Source organism: Pseudochaenichthys georgianus, chromosome 21, assembly GCF_902827115.2.
Source record: "Pseudochaenichthys georgianus chromosome 21, fPseGeo1.2, whole genome shotgun sequence".
Taxonomy (NCBI): domain Eukaryota; kingdom Metazoa; phylum Chordata; class Actinopteri; order Perciformes; family Channichthyidae; genus Pseudochaenichthys; species Pseudochaenichthys georgianus.
In genome coordinates this window covers 26,518,381-26,537,548 of record NC_047523.1, presented here as the reverse complement: position 1 = coordinate 26,537,548, position 19,168 = coordinate 26,518,381, and the positions used below count along the sequence as shown (strand labels likewise).

The following is a 19,168-nucleotide window of genomic DNA, read 5'->3' as shown; positions in this document are numbered from 1 at the left end:
TTGGAAAGAAATTGCTGACAGACTCAAAACTGAATTGATGTTTTGTTCCCTGATTCCCTCAGCCCACATGTTGCAGTGTCTGTGCTCAAGATGCTGAACACTGACCCCTTCTGCCTTATATTTAGTAACCATTTAGGAACAGGTTAATCATTGTGTTCAATGTCAAATCACTGCACACAGTCATCAGCACACCTTATGGCTTTGTCTAAATGAGGACAGGTGGAAACAACGTCCTTGAAATCCCTCTGGAGGAGCTTTAGGACGCTGCTGCAGAAATATGGACACTAAATTGCTTAATCAGCTGCCATGACCTTATACAAGATGGGAATAATCCAGTTTTACAAAACTGCTTAAAAAATCATTGTCTTAGGCATGATAACTTAATATGCAACTGTAACAAAAAAAATTATATGAATGAGTAATGCACACTAAGCAGAGCAGAACTTACCTATTTCTAACCAACAATCTGTCTAGTTAAGAAATGTCAATACTAAGTAGCATATTCTGCACAAATCCATCCAGTGCCAGCACCATTCCCTTCTATCACTTGGCGGAGTACTAGTACTGACATAAATAATTAGTGCCAATTTGGAAACAAAATGGTTCCTCGTTGATGGTGTTGGCTTTTGTAATATATATATATTATGAAGAAAAAAACATTCCAGATAATAACCAAATCACTTATTTTCACTGGACTGTTATGAGCTGGAAGCTGTCATGAGTGGTGAGATGATTGACCTCCTCAACATGTTATTGTAGTGAGTAGTGACTATTTAGTCTGTAAAGTGTCATTTGTAGTTCTATTTTGGAAAATGTCAAACCAGATGTGATCATAATACATGTAACATTAAATAGTATGAACAACATAGGAACAGCAACAGGAAGTTGCGATTTGACAAGTAGTTAAACTGTTTAACTTAAGGTAGCCTACTTGTTTTTTACTGTATCTCTGATAAAAATGTTTTATCAAGGAATTTGATTATGTCACATTTTCAACTGTTTAATAATTATAATAATAATAATAATGTCGCTTTTATTTGATATATTCGCCTTTCGTCCTTTTTGGTTGCTCAGGGCACCCATACCGGAATACCAAGAATATACCATGATATACCGCCCTCAGAATCTGAATGAGGCTCACGTTCACGAGCTCAAATTACCCTGACATTACTTTATATATACAGTCTATGAAATTACCCCATCACAGTTTGTAATAGTGCGTGCCAAACAAACAACGCCCTACCGATCCGGTGACATCCGTGTTTACCAAAATATGGCGGCACAAGGAGACCGCGGTGTCCCGCTCAGTACAGTAAGTAGGATTGACTTGGTTTTAATGTTGACAAACTGTGGCGTGAACTGCACCACTGCAGATATAGCTAGGAATATATACTATATATAATATATAGGTAACGTTAAAGAGCTCACGCCACGGTCTATGTTTATTGATATGTTTCAATATGCCATGATAACGGTCAGACTGCTCTTTGGTGGCATTTATTCCGTGTTAGCTAGCACAATTAAGATTGAATTATTACTAGGTAAATGCAGTGGTGTTAAGTAAGTACATTTACCCGAGTACTGTAGCCTACGTGTACAATTTTCGAGGGACTAGTACTCTACTTGAGTATTTCATCTATGTTGCTACTTTCTACTTATACCCCACTACAATTCAGAGGTAAATCTTGTACTTATACTCCACTATATCTATTGAATACATTTAGTTACTTTGCACATTTGGATTAATGATGTGAAACATACAACCCTTAAAATACATTGTTTACACCTGGAGTAACCCTTACAAACTACCCTGCAGCATAAAGTAAATAAAACCAGCTGAGTTTTCACCAGCTGTTCAAACACATTAATACATCAGTAATTGTAATAAAAACATATAATGGATATGATTCTGTAATGGGCTAATGTGCACTTTCAGTTTTGGTTCTATTATTATGGTATATTTTTGATGCTAATACTTTTATACTTTTACTTGAGTAACATTTTGAATACATGCCTTTTAGTTGTAACAGAGTATTCCTACATTTACTTAAGTACAATATCTGCATACTTAATTATTCCACTACTGACGGTTCTTTAACTCTACTGAAAACTATCAAACTGGTATTAACAATTATAACGTATTGATACTGATCGTTAAATGGCGCCAACATCACTCAATGTGTGTCATTTTAACACAAGGAAAGCAAAAACATTTTATATTTAATTGTATTTTCCTTTATTTTTGATTGCTTGTTACACTGGGGCAAAAATGTTGGTCAATACCACTACTATCACTAGATTGCTACCCACACACTGTTGTGACCACATCAAACTAATTTCACTTTCACTTTCAATTCTCAGTAACAGTAGTTTTTTTATATTTAGGTGTATTTTAAAACCCTCATTCTCTGTTTTCATAAACTAGAAATATTTGTATTAGTTGCAAACTTGACTTGCAATGTTCTTGCTGTAAATCAGAAAGACTCTGGCTGTGTGTAACTCACTTAACAAATAGTGAATGATAACTATTTTAGGAAACCTCTGCTGTGCTCTTAAATAATATTTGTGCTCTGACCATCTATCCTCTGGGACACATTGATTAAATATGGATGTATGAATATAAAGCGGCGTATATGTAATTATTGTGTACTTTTTAATTTGCTTCCCTTGCAGCTTTGTCCCAAATATCTTCATGCCAATTCCACCAGCCATACCTGGCCCTTCAGCGCCATAGCTGAGCTTATCGGTGAGTCATCATCACATGATTTCTTCTCTGCTATTTGTTAAGTATGTTTAGTTGTCATTTGACTTAAAGATAAGATAAGAAGGATATTTGTTTATCCCTATTGTTGGGTTTCATTGAGATATCCATAGCATTAAAGGCTTGAAAATCTTTGTATTACTTTGCAGTACTCTATCTAGTACTGTTAAATTCCACCTTCGCAACGTAATAAGGAGAGAGATGCACCTTGTAAGCTGCTGTAAAATGATAGTAAGCCCGTTATATTCTCTCTCACACACACACACACACATCATATCAAGTCAAAAAAAATCCTGGAGTAAATCGTATCCTCCATACATTTCTACTTCCCTTCATGTGGGAACTTAAATTGCTGGAGGTTGCCCCTTGTGGTGGGAATTTTTTTATGAAATATGGATAAAGGGTCAAACCATTCAGCTGTCTTTGAGGTGTTTTATTTCTTGCAAGAAAGTTCAGTCAGTCATACCGAGAGCATACTGTCTGCAGAGTGAAAGACGGGAAAAAAATAGTGTTTGGGTTGCATATTTAAACAAAGGGAGGGGTCAAGGGTGGCGATAATGAGTTAGGAAGGCAGTATCAGGAATGTTTTCAGTTCAACAGAAGCTGCAATTCATACTGTTGGTGCACATGGAGTGTAACTAGCAACATTGCAACACATCTTCTTATGAATGACTTTTCCCAAGCTTAGCAAAGAAGTGAAAGCCAGTAAATAAAGATAAACATTAGCAAATAAGAATCACACAATGATAGTATTAAAGTAAGTAAGTGGGTATAATCGTTTTCTGTTACACCCCTAAACAAACTTTCTCTCGACAGACAATGCCTATGATCCAGATGTCAATGCCAAACAGTTCTGGATTGATAAGATTGTGGTCAAAAAGCAGGACTGCCTTAGCTTTATGGATAATGGATATGGACTGGACAAAGATAAAATACACAAGATGCTCAGGTAATTAGAAATGGCTCACCAAACGAATGTTGTACATGATACATTTATGTATAAATCATGCTGTTATTCATATACTCACTAAAGGATTTTATGCATTTCCCCCCTTTAAGCTTTGGCTACAGTGACAAGACTCCTGTAAAGGGAGTAAAGCCCATTGGTATGTACGGCAACGGTTTCAAGTCTGGATCCATGCGCCTCGGCAGAGACGCCATCGTGTTTTCGAAGTCAAAGAGTGTGTCCTGCGTTGGGATGCTCTCTCAGACCTACCTGGAAGAGATTGGTGCTAACCAAATAATTGTTCCTATTGTATGCTTTGAACGGAAAGAAAAAAAGAAGTATATCCTTTACCTGCTGCGTTAAGGCATATTGCTTCATGTAAACTATATGAAAATGAAACGCAAATCCCAACATCTGATGGAATGGGTGCTAGATCAAATGTAACAGAACAAGAACAGATAGATCCTAAACACTAAATAGCGTTATGACATTTTGACAGCCGTATGCTCAAAATGTTATACAGCATTCCAATCCTTCAGACAAGAGTTGTAGAAAAATATAATGAGACCCAAAAGAGTTTGCTTAACATACAAATGTCATCGTACACCATATATGAATTTTCAATTGTCCTCATTTACGACGTTTTCCTTAACTTGGGCTATACTCAGTGTAAGAGAAGAACACAAGGCCAGTCTTCAGGACATCCTGCGCTATTCCCCATTCAACAAACCGGAAGAAATTCAGGCTGAGATCGACGGCATCAGTTCCAAAACGGGCACACGGATCATCATCTGGAATCTCCGCAGGTCTGTGGGTTCTTCACACACACACAAACCTTTATGTTTTATTTCAGAAACCAAGGGCTAGTAGCTCCTGTACATGCCTGATCAGACTATATCAACTATTCTAATCTAGTCATCATTAATGTAAACATGATCTATGAGGTAATAAAAAGTCAAACCTAGATGTTTGTATTAAAAAATGTGTTTCACAACCATGTGTCCACTTTGGCTTTAAATCTGTTCCCAACAAACAGCAGCAGGGTTGTTACCTAGCAACAATGAATAACGCTATAGTTCTGCATGTGATTTGATGTCAGTTCTTAGTATTAGGGAGGCCCAATAACTCAAAGATTATGATAAAGACTGATCGCCCATGTATTTCTTTTATATTTTTAACAGTACATCTAGTAAACCATCAGAATTTGATTTTGAGAGGGACCGCTACGATATCCGAATACCATCTGAATTCGACGAGACAATGAAGGACGCTGCTCCAAAACCAGGTCCAAGTCAAGTGACCAAGTCAAACATCCCTGAGAGTGTTTCCTCACTGCGGGTAAGTAGCTGTTTTGTGCATGTGGCCCACAGTCACACATTTTATTGTGATACGTATACAAGCATGAAAACTGAAGCCAGTTAGGGTACATTATGCAACTTATACGTACAAATGTTTTGTCAAAAAACGCAAATCTTCCAGTTTACAAATAGTGAGAATGTATTTTTTAGTGGGTTGGGAGTTCTAAAAGAAAACTGGAAGAATTTTTTCTGTTTAAATGTTTTTACTGAGATCCAGTTTGAAGAAGGATTCTTATCTAGAGCTTCAGGCTGCGGCCACACGAGGACGAAAACAGCTAAACGCATAGGATTAATGCAATCGCAAACAAGCTTCCGTCCACACGCAATAGTTATCCGGATAGTGTCTGTCCACACGAGACCGCTCCGTTTAGCTCCAACTGCTGGAGAAGCTGCAGTACATATGCAGGAGCCTGTACGTGGCGCTGTAACTTCCTCCACAAAAGCAGCGAAGAAGCATGGTTGTCATGGTTGCCCTTCTGTTTATTCTCCGCGGTGGGGGCCGAGGGAGCCGGGCAGTGTTTTTCGTGTATTAAAGTTTAAATCTTCCGGACAAAATTATAAAAGTGCCGGTCAAAGGTCTTCTTTGTTATTTATTGAGTTTTAAAACAAATGAATAACGACTCTATATCATATAATAATAAAATACACGGAGCCTCTCTTTTTCCTCCCTCTCTTCGGACAGCGTCAGTGTCTGTCTCATGCAGCAGCTGATCCAGTAATGAGTGACCCGGCCGACAGTAAAAATAAACATATTTATAACTAGTTTAGGGAGTTTGAGAGGTAATTAAAATAGCTAAGGGTGATGATCTGGCTTGAAGTGTGTGTTTTGCTGCAGCGGGAGGAGCTGCAGGTGAGCAGAGCTGCGTGTCTCCGTCCTGTCAGATTAGACTTCACTCGCGTTTAGGTCCATATCGAGAGAAAGATAAATAATCTGAATTCAGTGTGCAGTTTACTTTGGGTGAGCAGCAGAGGTGGGGAGAGGCGGGGCTATTGCCTCATCATTATTGCTGTCGATGTTGCACAAACAACTGTAGCATGGTCAATAGCGTCCGGAGCACGATAGCAACTCTGCGATCCGCCATTGTTGTTGTTGTTGGTGGCGAAACACTTCAGCAATGGCGCGGGGTAAGCGGAGGTGAGCAGAAGAGGTGGGGAGAGGCGGGGCTATTGCGCAATCACTATCAGTGATCTGAAAATGTTCGGATAGGGCGCACACACGGAGCCGTTGGACCCCCCAGAGAGTTGCGTATTTCATTTCATTTCATTTGTTTATTTTATTTAAAGGACAGTGCACATTAATTCACATTGCTGTAAATGAGCCAGTATTAGCCAGCAGGCTAATTTTCAACTGTTGTCCTTGGCAAGATGTTAACTGACCACAACAAGACTAGAAAATAAAAACATAATTAGATAGAGTACAGCAGACAACATCAGTACACCAATAAATAAATAGCAGTACAAGAATAAATAAATAGCAGTACAACAATAAATAGGAACAGTAGTACAACAATAGAGAGGAAGAAACACACATGCAAACAGATGAAATATCATCATACCTTGATTCAGTTAAAAGTGTTCACATTTTTAATTGTTTAAAAGCCAGTTCTTATGATTGTGGTTAAATGTATGATAAGAGGTGTTATTCCTGATCTGTATTGGTATCGTGTTCCAGAGTGTAGGTGCCCTCACAGAGAAACAGTGTTTGCCAAAGGAACTGGACCTAAGAGGGACTACACAGTCCCCTCTTAGGGCAGACCTTGTGGTTCTACTGTTTGAATTTTTCTGTTGTATAAAAGTGCAGAGTGGTGGGGGTGCCTTGCCGTTTAGAATTTTAAAAATGAGACATGCATCAGTGTGTTTTAATATATTTTCCCAGCTGAGCAGGTTATGTTTGTCCAGGATTTTGCAATGGTGGTATAGCTTTGGTTTTTTGTCAAAAACTTTGAGAGCTTGCTTGTAAAGTGACAGGATAGGCCTTAATGTTGTGCTATTCGCCTGGGTCCAGCTGGTCATACAGTATGTTAGGTGGGGAAGGATCATGGCAGTCATATATAGTTTTGCAACAGGTGTTGTCAAACAGTTCCTTATATATCTAAAATTTGCTAGATTGTATTTAGTTATTTGCATTACCTTTCTCACTTGTTTATTGAAGGATAGAGTAGTGTCAAGGATAATGCCTAGATATTTGAAATGTGTAACTGTTTGAATGACCTCCCCAGACACATAGACCTTGGGTTCACCGTGTGATACAGTGTTGGTCTTGCTAAAAAACATACAGACTGTCTTCTTAACGTTCAAATATAGCTGTGAGTCAGTAAGCCATTGATTTACATGAACCATTGCATCATTTAATTTGGCCGCAGCTTGGGCCTTGGTTTTTGCATGGACATAAATGACAGTGTCATCAGCGTACATTTGCACCTCACATCCAGTGCACACTGAGGGCAAGTCATTTATATAAAGGCTGAATAGTATTGGGCCCAGGATAGATCCTTGGGGTACACCCAGTTCATTACCCTTACACACTGAACTCTGTCTGACAGATAGGAGCTCATCCAGTCTATTGCACTGGGTGAGAAATTAAAATAGGACATTTTGTGAATGAGTACTTGATGATTGACTGTATCAAAAGCTTTCTTAAGATCTAAGAAGATTGCTCCAACAATGCCTCCTTTGTCCATTTTTAATTTAATATTTTCCACAAGGAAACAATTTGCGGTCTCAGTGGAATGATTGGCTCGGAAGCCGAATTGCATGGGGTGTAGTGTGAAAGGACTACTGTTAAGATGTCCAGTCAATTGCTCAGCTACACATTTCTCAGAGATCTTAGACATGACAGGTAAAATACTAATGGGCCTATAGTTGTTTGCATCAGTTGTGTCCCCGGATTTGTGGACTGGCACAACAATGGCTAACTTCCAGTCTTTTGGGAATGTTCCCTCCCTAAAAGAGGTGTTAATTATTTTGGTAATTGTCCCTGTGAGGGTAGTAGCATGTTTCTTTAGAAACAGAGAATCCAGTCCAAAAGTGTCTTTTGATTTGGAATTGTTTAAAGAAGAAATTATAGAATTAACTTTGGATTCAGAAGTCTCTGTCAGGGAGAAGACTGGCTGTGTATAATCAATAGGTGATGAATGTATTTGACCAATTTGGGGACTGTTTATAGTCAGCCTCACAGAATCAATAAAATGGTTATTAAAAATAGCCGCTATTTCTGCTGGCCCCTTACATAAGGTTCCATTGTTACTGATCTCCAGCTGCTTTGTTATTTTATATCCTTTCCCTGTTAGGTTCTGCAGACAGTCCCAGATTTGTTTATGATTTCCCTTAGATTCATGAATGAGATTAACAAAGAAGTTGGATTTAGCTGCCCTGATTTCCTTTGTAACTCTGTTTCGTAAGGACGCAAATATAAGCCTATCAGTCACTAAATTTGACTTAAGAGAGTGCTTTAGAGCATTATCTCTCTCCTTCATTGATTTCCTGATGTCACTATTAATCCAGGGGAGGGTGTGTTTATTTTTGGCCTTAGATTCGCTTTTCCTGAGGAATCGTTTTGATATATTTTGGATTGTTGACATAAGGGCATGTGTGTTGGTATCCACATCTGTACCTGATAACATTTGGCTCCAGTTAATGTTTTTAATTTCCCTGTCGAATTCATCAATATCACTTTTGGGTATTCTTAATTGGTAAGATTTTGTACTGGGTTTCAAATGGAAGCGGGATTTAGTGAGCTTTCTGACTATGAGAGTTAGGTTGTGGTCAGACAGACCAGTGATAATATTGTAGGTTTTTGTCACCCTTTCAGGTTTGTTGCTGAAAATCAGGTCAATCTGGGTTTTTGAGGATGTGGTTATTCTAGTAGGCCCCTTAATTAATTGTGTGAGATCAAATTGATTAGATACCCGTTCTAGTGCCTTATTACTTGCTTTGTCCTCCCAGTTAACATTGAAGTCACCCATTAATATTATTTCCTTGGCAGAACTGCATTCTCTAAGCATTTTTTGTAATTTGTCAAAGAAAATAGCTTTTGCAGATGGTGGTCTGTACACTCCAATGAGAATGAAAGACATCTGTGGGGACAGGCTCACATTAAGACAGATATGCTCAAGCTCATTCTCAGCAGAGCATTGAAACTCATTACATGATATGTGGTCTTTGATATAAAACAGTAACCCCCCACCCCTGCCCACAGCTCTATCTTTCCTAAAAACATTATAGCTAGGAATATGTATGGCTGAGGATGGGGAATTTTTATTCAACCAAGTCTCTGACAAACATAAGTAGTCCAAGTTAGAGTCTGTTAAGAGATGTTTTATCTGATCACTTTTGGGTACAAGACTGCGGATATTCAAGTGACCCCCCAGCAGACCACTGGGTTTTGCATGATGGTCCCACAGCACTCTGGCATTGTTCACTGTTTGAAAGAAGTTGTGTTTTCGCAATTTTTTAATTGCTGGATTTAATCCTGCGGCTTTCCGTCGAGCGGCGCCAACTCTTGTTGTGAGTGAGTTCTGGATTGGCCCACGCTTACCTGGACCGTCGCAGAGAGTGTTGACAAGAAGAATGGAGTTTGTTGGTTTGAGATCGACTGGTTGTGCGCTGCCCGGGGGCTGGATAACGATCGCCCGTGGCGTGGAGTCGTCCGTGTAATGGAGTTGTTGTTGCCGTGCGACCTCGGGGGTTAGCGAGGATGCACACCGTTTCAGCGACCACGGCTCTCCCTCTTCCTCCACACCAGTCAGATCAGGCCCGGCCCGTGATATCGGTTGAGTGGCGATTGCAGTCGATATACTCCCAGAGACATCCGAGGAGCAGGTATGGAAATTAGGTGGGTAATCAGACATTATAAGTACAGCGTTTGTGACAGCAGTTTGTATCTGTAAAACAGGCGAGTTACATGCTGTAACTGAGACAGTTGGTAGTTTAGCCGCAAGATCAGTGTGGATCATTGGGCCAGGGCATTGATGAACATCACCGGCTAGCAGCAGACAGAAAGTAATGATGAGTCGTTCCCATCTTTGATCCGTTTTGGTGAATTGTTTGTTTGGGCCCTGCATTCCCATGCCAGGGAGGACGAAGGTGGTAAACAAAACGAGGTGACCAAGTCCAAACTGCTTTTGTGATGTACGACTACTTATCGAAGCTAAGCAGTCCCGTTCATGTGAGTGTTTGGCTCCCAGAAAATGTGTTAAGAGTGCGTAAAAGAGAACCGCTGTCAACACACCACGTCTGCCCGCCATTGAGCCACGGAACAAAAAAATACTTTGCAACACTGCCTTTAGACTAAACTATAGTTACTAGAGATGACCCTAAAATGGAAATTAGATGCGAAGTCTCACCCTGATGACGTGCAGTTTGGGCAGCAGGTTGCAGTCGGCTAAAGTGAGGCGGTCCCCGTCCAGAAACTTGACATGCGTGGTTTGGATTGGTATGCCTTTCTATCCACCTTGGGACCCGTTATCGTTTCCTCAGTCGTTTAGTGCCCTATTCGGTCGTCCTCGTGTGGCCGAACGGTCTATATGACACTAAACAGTAACGCAAACGACCGTTTTCGTCCTCGTGTGGCCGCAGCCTCAGAGTCAACACAGAGGGTTGTGTTTAGGATTCATACTGCCAGGGAGTAGCACACACAAGGAGCTTTGTCTGCCTTTCCATTTGCATCCCGAGGACAATGTTTTGTGTGTTAACCAAATGGGGGAGACAGACACAATACACAAATGCAAATTACGACTGGGAATTCCAGGATGACTCATTTAACATCTAAGTGTTGTAATTGTGATCTAAAGCAAGATTGATGGCACTCCTGCGATGTATCACCCCAAATCAGCCCTGCCCCCAGGCCCCGCCTCCCCCATTACAATCATTGTTGCATGTTTTTTCCTTACAATCAATGAACCCCTTCAAATTAAAGCTGTATAACTACTTGATCAAGGAAAGGGACTACTTGTTTATTTGAGTAATGTATAACCAACATGTATATATATTCAGATACGTTATGTTAACTGTGCCGGTATTAGTCAAAAAACATTGGATAAATAGAAATCAGTACGCTATAACAGCATAATACAATTCCTTGCATTATGGCAGGTCGTTTTTTTTTACAAACAAATATTTCATCTGTGGAAGCCGTGGCGCTGTAAAAAGCAAGACCAATCATCTGAGCCGGCCTGGCTAAAATAACTGGATGGCCTACCTGCCTGTCAGCCTTCCATCTCGTTCACAAATCTCGTGCCCTCATTGGTCATGTGCGCGTTCGTGTGTGTTGGAGGAGGGGCTCTGTAAGGAAGTCTGAAGGAAGGGGCAGATTTTCTTCGGTTGTGTACTTTCAAATTCTAGCGAGCTGGTTTCTCCATTCCTACCTACCCTACCTTTAATTTAGGTTTATAAAACATATTATTTTTCTTTTTTAAATCTTACGACGAGTAGGCAAATTGAATCCATTTAATTGTAGGTAATCTGTGTTGTGTCCAAGAGAAAAAGTTGATTTCCTTAAAACCTGATACTGATTTTTGATATCTCTTCATTTGTATGAGGTTATAATTGTGTTTCTACTGTCTGTAGGCATATTGCAGTATTCTCTACTTGAAGCCTCGGATGCAGATCATCGTACGGGGTCAAAAGGTGAAATCTCAGCTCATTGCTAAGACACTGGCCTTCGTCAGAAAGGACCACTACAAGCCCACTTTCCTGGTATCCTTTCTTCACAGAGAATAGATAATTGTGTATGATTTGGGAAATTGTTGTCTTGTCTTGTTTCTTGAGTTTCCCTTACATTTAATTTGAGCCCAAACGCATTCCCATCACTTTTGGCTATAACACCAGAAGTAAAGACCAGTATGGCATTATGCTGTATCACAAGAATCGGCTCATAAAAGCCTACGAACGTGTAGGCTGCCAGCTCAAGGTGAGTTGGTGTTTTGTGGAGCGCGTTTGTATATTACACATTTTCAAGGGTTTCTAAATGTCATCATCTGGTATTCATGTTTCTGAACCGTTGCCTTCTGCAGGCCAACAACAAAGGTGTTGGGGTTATTGGGATCATAGAGTGTTTCTTTCTGGAACCTACCCACAACAAACAGAGCTTTGATGAAACAGATAAGTACAGGTAATGCTATCAATTCTGTTTTGATTATATCGGTACGATTAAGGCCCAGGAATACAGAAATCTGAAGTATTCATTTCTTTTTATAGGAAAACAATGAACAGCGTGGGGACCAAACTGGAGGAGTACTGGAATGAAATAAACTACAAGAAAAAACAAGAGAATCCAAACAGCACCACACCCATGGAAGATACCACGTTAGTACATTTTGCAGGGACTATCATCGTGTGATCTACATTTCTACATATTTGTTTAGCAATGTTTGCTTCCCACATGCTCTGATACTTCTCTCTTTCTTTGTCCTCAGGAAGCGACCGGATCAAAACTGGGTGATGTGTGATGAGTGTTTGCACTGGCGCAAACTCCCTGATGGGATCGACACCGACAAGCTGCCAGATAAATGGTCCTGCCATTTGAACCCGGATCCGCAGTTCAGGTAACTAGAGCCTTCTCCAAAACCCACTTGCAATGATAATAAGCTTCTGTGATGAATAAACTAATATACATTTCTATCCACATCTCCTTTTTTTTAAATGCCAAGTTATACTCCATATAAGTATGTCTAGATCTACACACACGCCTGTGATCAGATACTAGAGCCACTAACAAACCTCTAAACATAAACAGATGTTTTTCAAATGATTCAATCACAATAATCTTACTATTGATCTCCAGGTGCAGATTGACTGTCTGTTTATAGCTGTAATAACTTGTTTATAATACTAGTTAAGCCAGATAAGCAGGGACATTGCTGGACTACTGAGCGGTGCCTAATCAAGACAGTTGGGTTAGGAGTCAAATGTGAAATGGCTGAGTAGATTTATGATAGTTAATAACCTCTACAGGGCGTGGTTATTGGTCAAAACATCATTTAAGGCAAGGCAAGTTTATAGCACATTATATATATATATATAGCACATATATAGCACATTTCAACACAAAGCAATTCAAAGTGCTTTACAAAAATAAAAGACATTAAGAGCATTAAAAAAAATATTATGAAATGACATTTAAAAACACTCATTTAAAAGCAAAGATACATGAATTAAAGTTACAGTGCAGTGTGAGATACACACATCTGAAATGTTTAGGTCTGACTCTCAATCATTGCTAACTTTTTAGCAGCAATAGTTTTCAATCACCTCCCTTTCTTTCCTTCTTCTTGTTTAATTTGTCCTTTTAGTTATTTCGAGTGTTTCATGCTGAACGAACCCCCCTTTGGAAAATTCTAATCTGACCCCATGGTACCTTTTAGTTTTCGCCGAAACTATTCCTCTTTTTTAAATGCACAAAGTTAAGTTTACCTTGACTTTCTAGGACTTTTTTGGTATCCTCTGTGAACCAGGGTCTTGAAACCAAAACGAATTCCTGTACCCCATGGTACCTTTTTAGTTTTCGCCAAAACTATTCCTCTTTTTTTAAATGCACATTAATTAAGTTTAAGTTGTCTTTTCTATTTAACATGAATCTCAGTCGTCCACAGAAATACTACTCCAACTTTTGCCACATTGTTCTTTGATTTGAAATGCCAAGCATCTTCATTTTCTCTCCCAGGAGCTGCCAGGCAGAACAGGAGCATGTGGACTCAGATGACGATCTGCAACCTTCATACCGCAAAACGTATAAACTAAAGTGAGTCCCTATGTTCATTTTTGACACTGCCCAAAAAGGTCATTTAGTGCTCGGACTCAAAATGAATTGCATATATTGTGAAATCAATCACACCCTAAATGTTTCTGAGGTTCGTATCTTTATCCTCATCTGTAATCGACTGGCCGACTTTCTGATCATATATTTTTGTATTAATCTGCAAAAATCTTCTTTAATACATTATTTAAGCATAATAAAGGAAGTGACTTGCCTTGCCTAACCTGTGCTTGTGTAATATCTACAGAGAAAGGGAAGACATGAGGATTCAAGAGCAAAAGGTAAGGACGCACCCTATGCTGTAATTCACCCGTTTCCTCCACATGGTACCAAGTTGGGTATAACAAGTTATTTTAATGATAGTATTTGTTTCTAATTATTTAAAAGTACAGATTTCTCTAATAACACTAAAATATAGATTTATTTTTCTAGGCTGAGGAGGCGCGTTTGGCTGATCTCGCCAAGCAGAAAAAGGCCCAAATACAGGTTGGGAGAGACGACTAACTGTGATGTCATTTTACTGAAGACGCCGTTTGTGTTTAACTGTCTACTTTTTTTCTTTTTGTTGTTCTTGTTGACAGGCTGTTACTTCCCCCTCCACACATACTACCCCAACGAGTAGGTTTAACAACATGTTGCCCCCAGGGGGGGCTGTGAGTGCTCTCTCCATTCCACTGAGGTCCTCCCCCCTTTCACAAGCTGGTATGTGTGTCTGCGTTCGATGTTATGTGTGTGAAAGAGAGAGAGAGAAAACGCTTTAGAGATTAAAAAATATCTGTTTTATTTCTCTCTAGCTTGCAGCCCTTCAAGTGGCAGTGATCTTCCATATATATCCGGTGTTTTCTCACTGGCAAATCTCCCCCTGAGGTAGTTTTTATCTGCTGTTTACAAGCATAAATGTATCCATGTGACTTTGTTCAAGAAGCATTCTAATTGTGCTTTGTGTGCACAGCAGGGGGAAAAGAACCCAGCCGGCTTCTCCACAAATAACCTCCAAAAGGCCGAGACAGAATGGCTTCCATCAGGGCAAATTAGACCCATCAACATCAGTGAATGTGAGCCCACTGAGCTCCCCACCATTTCTCAATGAAAATGATGAGGATACTGATGATGATGATGATGATATATGCATCTTGGAGACGGTCAGTACCCCCAAGCCAACAAATCTCTCCGTAGACTTGACTAAAGTGAAGACCGAGGTGGAGCAAAGTGATGCTGACGTGGGCATGCTGATGGAGTGCAGCGATGATGCTGCTTTGGATAACGGCCCAGACATAAATGCTGCGGGAACGAGCTCCTCAGCGTCTGCAGCTGTGGGAACCAGTACCTCCACAGGGGTGTCCACCAGCACCACCCAAACAGATGTACCCAAAGTAAAGAAGGAAGAGGAGGACCAAATTCCAACTGAGAGAGTGAGGCTGAGTACATCTAATATAACAAAGCCTTCAGGTGTCTGCAGTGTGGAGCAAAGTGTAAGTAAGGAAGCGAGAAGTGGAGATGCTCATTGTGAGAATCAAGGAGAGCTCACCTTGCAGAATGGAGTGACACATCATGAAGATAGTGAGGAAGAAGCTGGACCTTCCTGGGCTCAAAAAGACTCTCCACATCCCCACCCCAGTGTGATTGAGATACAGGGACAGCAGGACCAGCTTCTAGAACTCATGCAGGAAATCGCTCAGCAGAGAGACTCCTTTAAAGAGCAGGTGCACAGTCTTACCTGCCAACTGCACGACACGCAGAGCAGACTGCAGGAGCTGAGCAGTGTGATGAAGGAGAGCTCCAACCAGGCCAGCCAGACGGAGGAATCTGAGGTGAAGGACTACAAAGGTCTGTTTGAGAAGGCCAAACAGAAAGTGGAAGAACTTATTAAGGAAAAGGTTTCACTGGAAGCCACCAAACCCAGTACTGCCCAATGTGAGGAAAAGGACTTTGACGAGATTGCTATGCAAGTTGACTGTCTGATGCGACAGCTGGATGAAAGACAAAAGGAGCATGATGAACTGCGCTCACAGGTCAGTGTTACAGCTGTATACGCAGTGTAGCGTACAATAGTGGTTCCCAACCACTGGTACAGGGACCCCTTGGGGTACTTGAGGGGATCGCAGGGGGTATGCAGGTGCATTCATCGCCAAATAAATAAATAACTTTTGTCTTACATGAATACAGAAAATAACATTGTTTCTTTTCAAATATGACAGATAAAAGTGACTGTTCAGAGTGGAGGGGTCTTCTCCTTAAAAAAGACAATAAGTAGTGAGTCTTAACATAATTTCTTTACCTGACAACAAGTGTACATTTCAAGTTTAAATGCATTTGTATTGAATGTGAGTTATGCAAGTGATTTTCATTTAGGAGCAGTTGGGTTAACACGATAACAAAGGGTTTAATACACGAAAAAATGTAGGCAAATTATAACAGATGAGTGAGGGGGTACTTATAGAATGGCGACCAGCTCAAGGGGTACACGAGACAACAATCGTTGGGAACCACTGGCGTACTAGACTGGTGTTACGCTTTATTTTCAACAAATCCCATAAAAAGACCAAAGCCAACAGTGTCACATGTCTTTAATACTTCCTCCCCTAAGCCAATATCTGCTTACTGTACTTTACTGTTTAGTTATTTATTCCACATGCGTTAAGAATCTGCCTCTCTTCTTTTACCTTAGACAGATTATGATAAATCAAACGTATATCGACAAGCATATTGTTTTTTGTTGTTGTTGTCTTTTGTTACATTTCATTTCTCAATAATATACCCTTTATTTGCTAGCCCGTGTAGATATGTGTGTAGTGTACCTTTGTGTAATTGACGTTGACCTGCCTTCTTTGATAATGTTCTTTTCTGCTGGGGTTCACTCACTAGTTGACCAGTCTGGAAGAGGAAAAGACCAACCTGGTATCCAAGTGGGAGTTCAGGTTGAGCCTGCAGCAGGAGAAGGATAACGCACAAGAGAGCAGAACAACTCCACACAGAGCCTCTGATTCCACCGTACAAACAGATCCAGAGGAGGCAGGAGAGGCATCTACCTCTGGCACACAGTCAAGCTCGGAAACATTCAGAAGGTTAGATTGATAGATGATCAATACCTGATTTATCGGATTCCTGAACTCAGCAGCCGTCGAATAATGACGTATTCTGTTTTTTGGTTTTGTTTCTCCCCTCCCTCAGTTTGATTGAGCTGAGGCACAACGTCGGGCGCCTTCTCCTCTCCTACGTGCCATTGGAACTGGACCAGGTCAATTACGAGTGCAATGTCATTGATGAGATCCTAGAACAGGTGCTCTCTAGTGGGGTGTCTGTTGCACCAAGAGACGGAGCAACAAATGAATAAACAAATCATCAGGTCTTTGAATTAGGTACCACTCCACCTGTAAATCATTGATATGTGAGTGGGGGAAATTCCGTTGTATTTATTTGAAGGGTTATAGGCAGGGGTGCACATAACCTTTTGAGTGAGTTACTCAGATGAGTACCAGGAGACAGCATTTGGTACTCACCCCACACGAAGCGTGGTCCTCCTCAGTGTCTCCTTCACCATCCTCTATTTACACTTCTTGCATGCTAGATGATGAAGATGCACCTCCCTGTCTCTTTTTAAGCCTCCGATTTGCTTTCTCCAAAACTTGTTTCCAAAACTGTGAAGTCCTTGAATTTCCTGAACAAGTTGGAGGATCAAATACTAAGGAATTATCACATGACTTGAAGTAATATCTGATTTCAGATGTGGGAAGTAACAAAGTACACTTATTATATACTGTACTTAAGTACAATTTAAGATGCTTGTAGTTTACTTCAGTATTTCTATTGTATGCTATATATTATATATATATATATATATATATATATATATATCATATACATTATTATGAAATGGACCAATCTGCAAAATGACTACTTTTACTGTCGCTACTTTAAGATTATGATGATAATACTTTTCAAATTTTACTTGAGTAAATCAAATCAAATCTGCTGTGTGTTTTACTCCACTTTGTTTTAAATAAAACTGCAGCAGTGATCAGTGGTTTTGCGCAGTTCTCCAGTGTGTGCGCGGGGCACAGAATGTGCACAGGGGAGCCTACCACCGCAGCCAGTTGGCGGAGTTTTGGCACAATTATGTTGTACACATCGACGTTAACAGCAGCCCCGTCTGTCCACACGGTGAACAACTCTGTCGTCCAGTGATCTAAGCCTCGCTCTCCAGTGCAATCAGTCATAGAAAGTCCAAATATTTTTGCAGGGAGCGAAACGGCAACGTAGCTGCTTAATGTCTTTGGTTTTTTTGGACATGTCCAATATTTTTCTCCACTGAGTGTTGACAAGAAACACGTGTAGACGAAATATGTGTTTTTGTTTTTGATCCTATCAGGTACGCAAAGGCGCGTAGTGACACAAGTGACGTTGCGCATTTCAGATTGTTGCCGCGCATGCGTACCTGCGTACCAGTTATGTGCACCCATGGTTATAGATGTCATTTGTACAGTTTTTTTTTATGATAGTGAATTTAACATTATACACTGCTAAACCATTTTTTTCTTTTCTTATTAAAGCAATATAACAAATACAATCACTATACAATAATGAATGTAATACCCATTAACTTTGTTTGTTCTTACGTTTCTGTGTAAAATCCTGGAATTTCAGTTTCCTTTTATATTTCTAAAAACTGTTCCTGATGTTGTTTTAAATAATAGCAGGTTGTTTCCTTTTAAGTTTGAATTGAAGCATACTTTTTTTGTATTCCTGTCAAATATATATTTTTATAAATGCTGCCCTTGCTCTGATGACATTTTCTTTCAAACCTTATCATTGGGGTCCTTCTCAATCCTTCTGATTATCAAGAATTATCCAGAACCTATTACTTCTTAACAAGTTTTGCTTGCTTGAATTTTTTTAAATGCGACAATGGAATAATACATTTCCTTTTTGGTTAAATGTATAAATTCAGTCGTTGAACAAAAAAAAAGTAAAATGGTAGTGGCACACATGTCCCCTCACACATACTTTACCTCCAGCTACATACTACAGGTTTAAAAAGAACAACAATTGTGTGCTTTAGTTGATATACATCATTTGTGAATAAGAATTTGATCATGGGAAGGGCATACATTAATAAGAACAATTAAGGGTAGAGTAAAGATTTTAACACATGTAAATGTTCGACCTAAAAAAGTTGTATATTATAGAAAGTAAAATACAGAAATAAACAAAAAACCACAATGTCAAATACGCTAAAGGGGTTGCACATATTATCTTGACAGTGTTTATTATGTAGTGCTTTATATATTTATGACATCATTACATTTGGATGATATTTGCATAAAATAATGATTGTTATACATTATATA

At 39.8% G+C, this 19,168-nt stretch overlaps 1 protein-coding gene across 2 annotated transcripts; it reads left to right on the top strand.

Annotated features, from left to right (window-relative positions):
- Window positions 1–1,090: 1,090 nt before the first annotated feature.
- morc3a (MORC family CW-type zinc finger 3a) lies at window positions 1,091–18,591 on the top strand. 2 transcript variants are annotated; one of them, XM_034109737.2, is made up of 19 exons: window positions 1,091–1,312; window positions 2,674–2,746; window positions 3,578–3,710; window positions 3,821–4,047; window positions 4,372–4,513; window positions 4,889–5,045; window positions 11,633–11,761; window positions 11,856–11,975; window positions 12,079–12,176; window positions 12,263–12,370; window positions 12,481–12,609; window positions 13,728–13,805; window positions 14,068–14,101; window positions 14,253–14,306; window positions 14,402–14,522; window positions 14,615–14,687; window positions 14,776–15,832; window positions 16,686–16,885; window positions 16,992–18,591. In XM_034109737.2, the coding sequence occupies exons 1-19, from the start codon at window positions 1,274–1,276 to the stop codon at window positions 17,152–17,154; spliced, it is 3,135 nt and encodes a 1,044-aa protein (XP_033965628.1). In that variant the 5' UTR covers window positions 1,091–1,273; the 3' UTR covers window positions 17,155–18,591. The 2 variants fall into 2 exon arrangements, with proteins under 2 accessions (XP_033965628.1, XP_033965627.1); XM_034109736.2 differs by having other exon boundaries at window positions 14,773–15,832.
- Window positions 18,592–19,168: the final 577 nt, after the last annotated feature.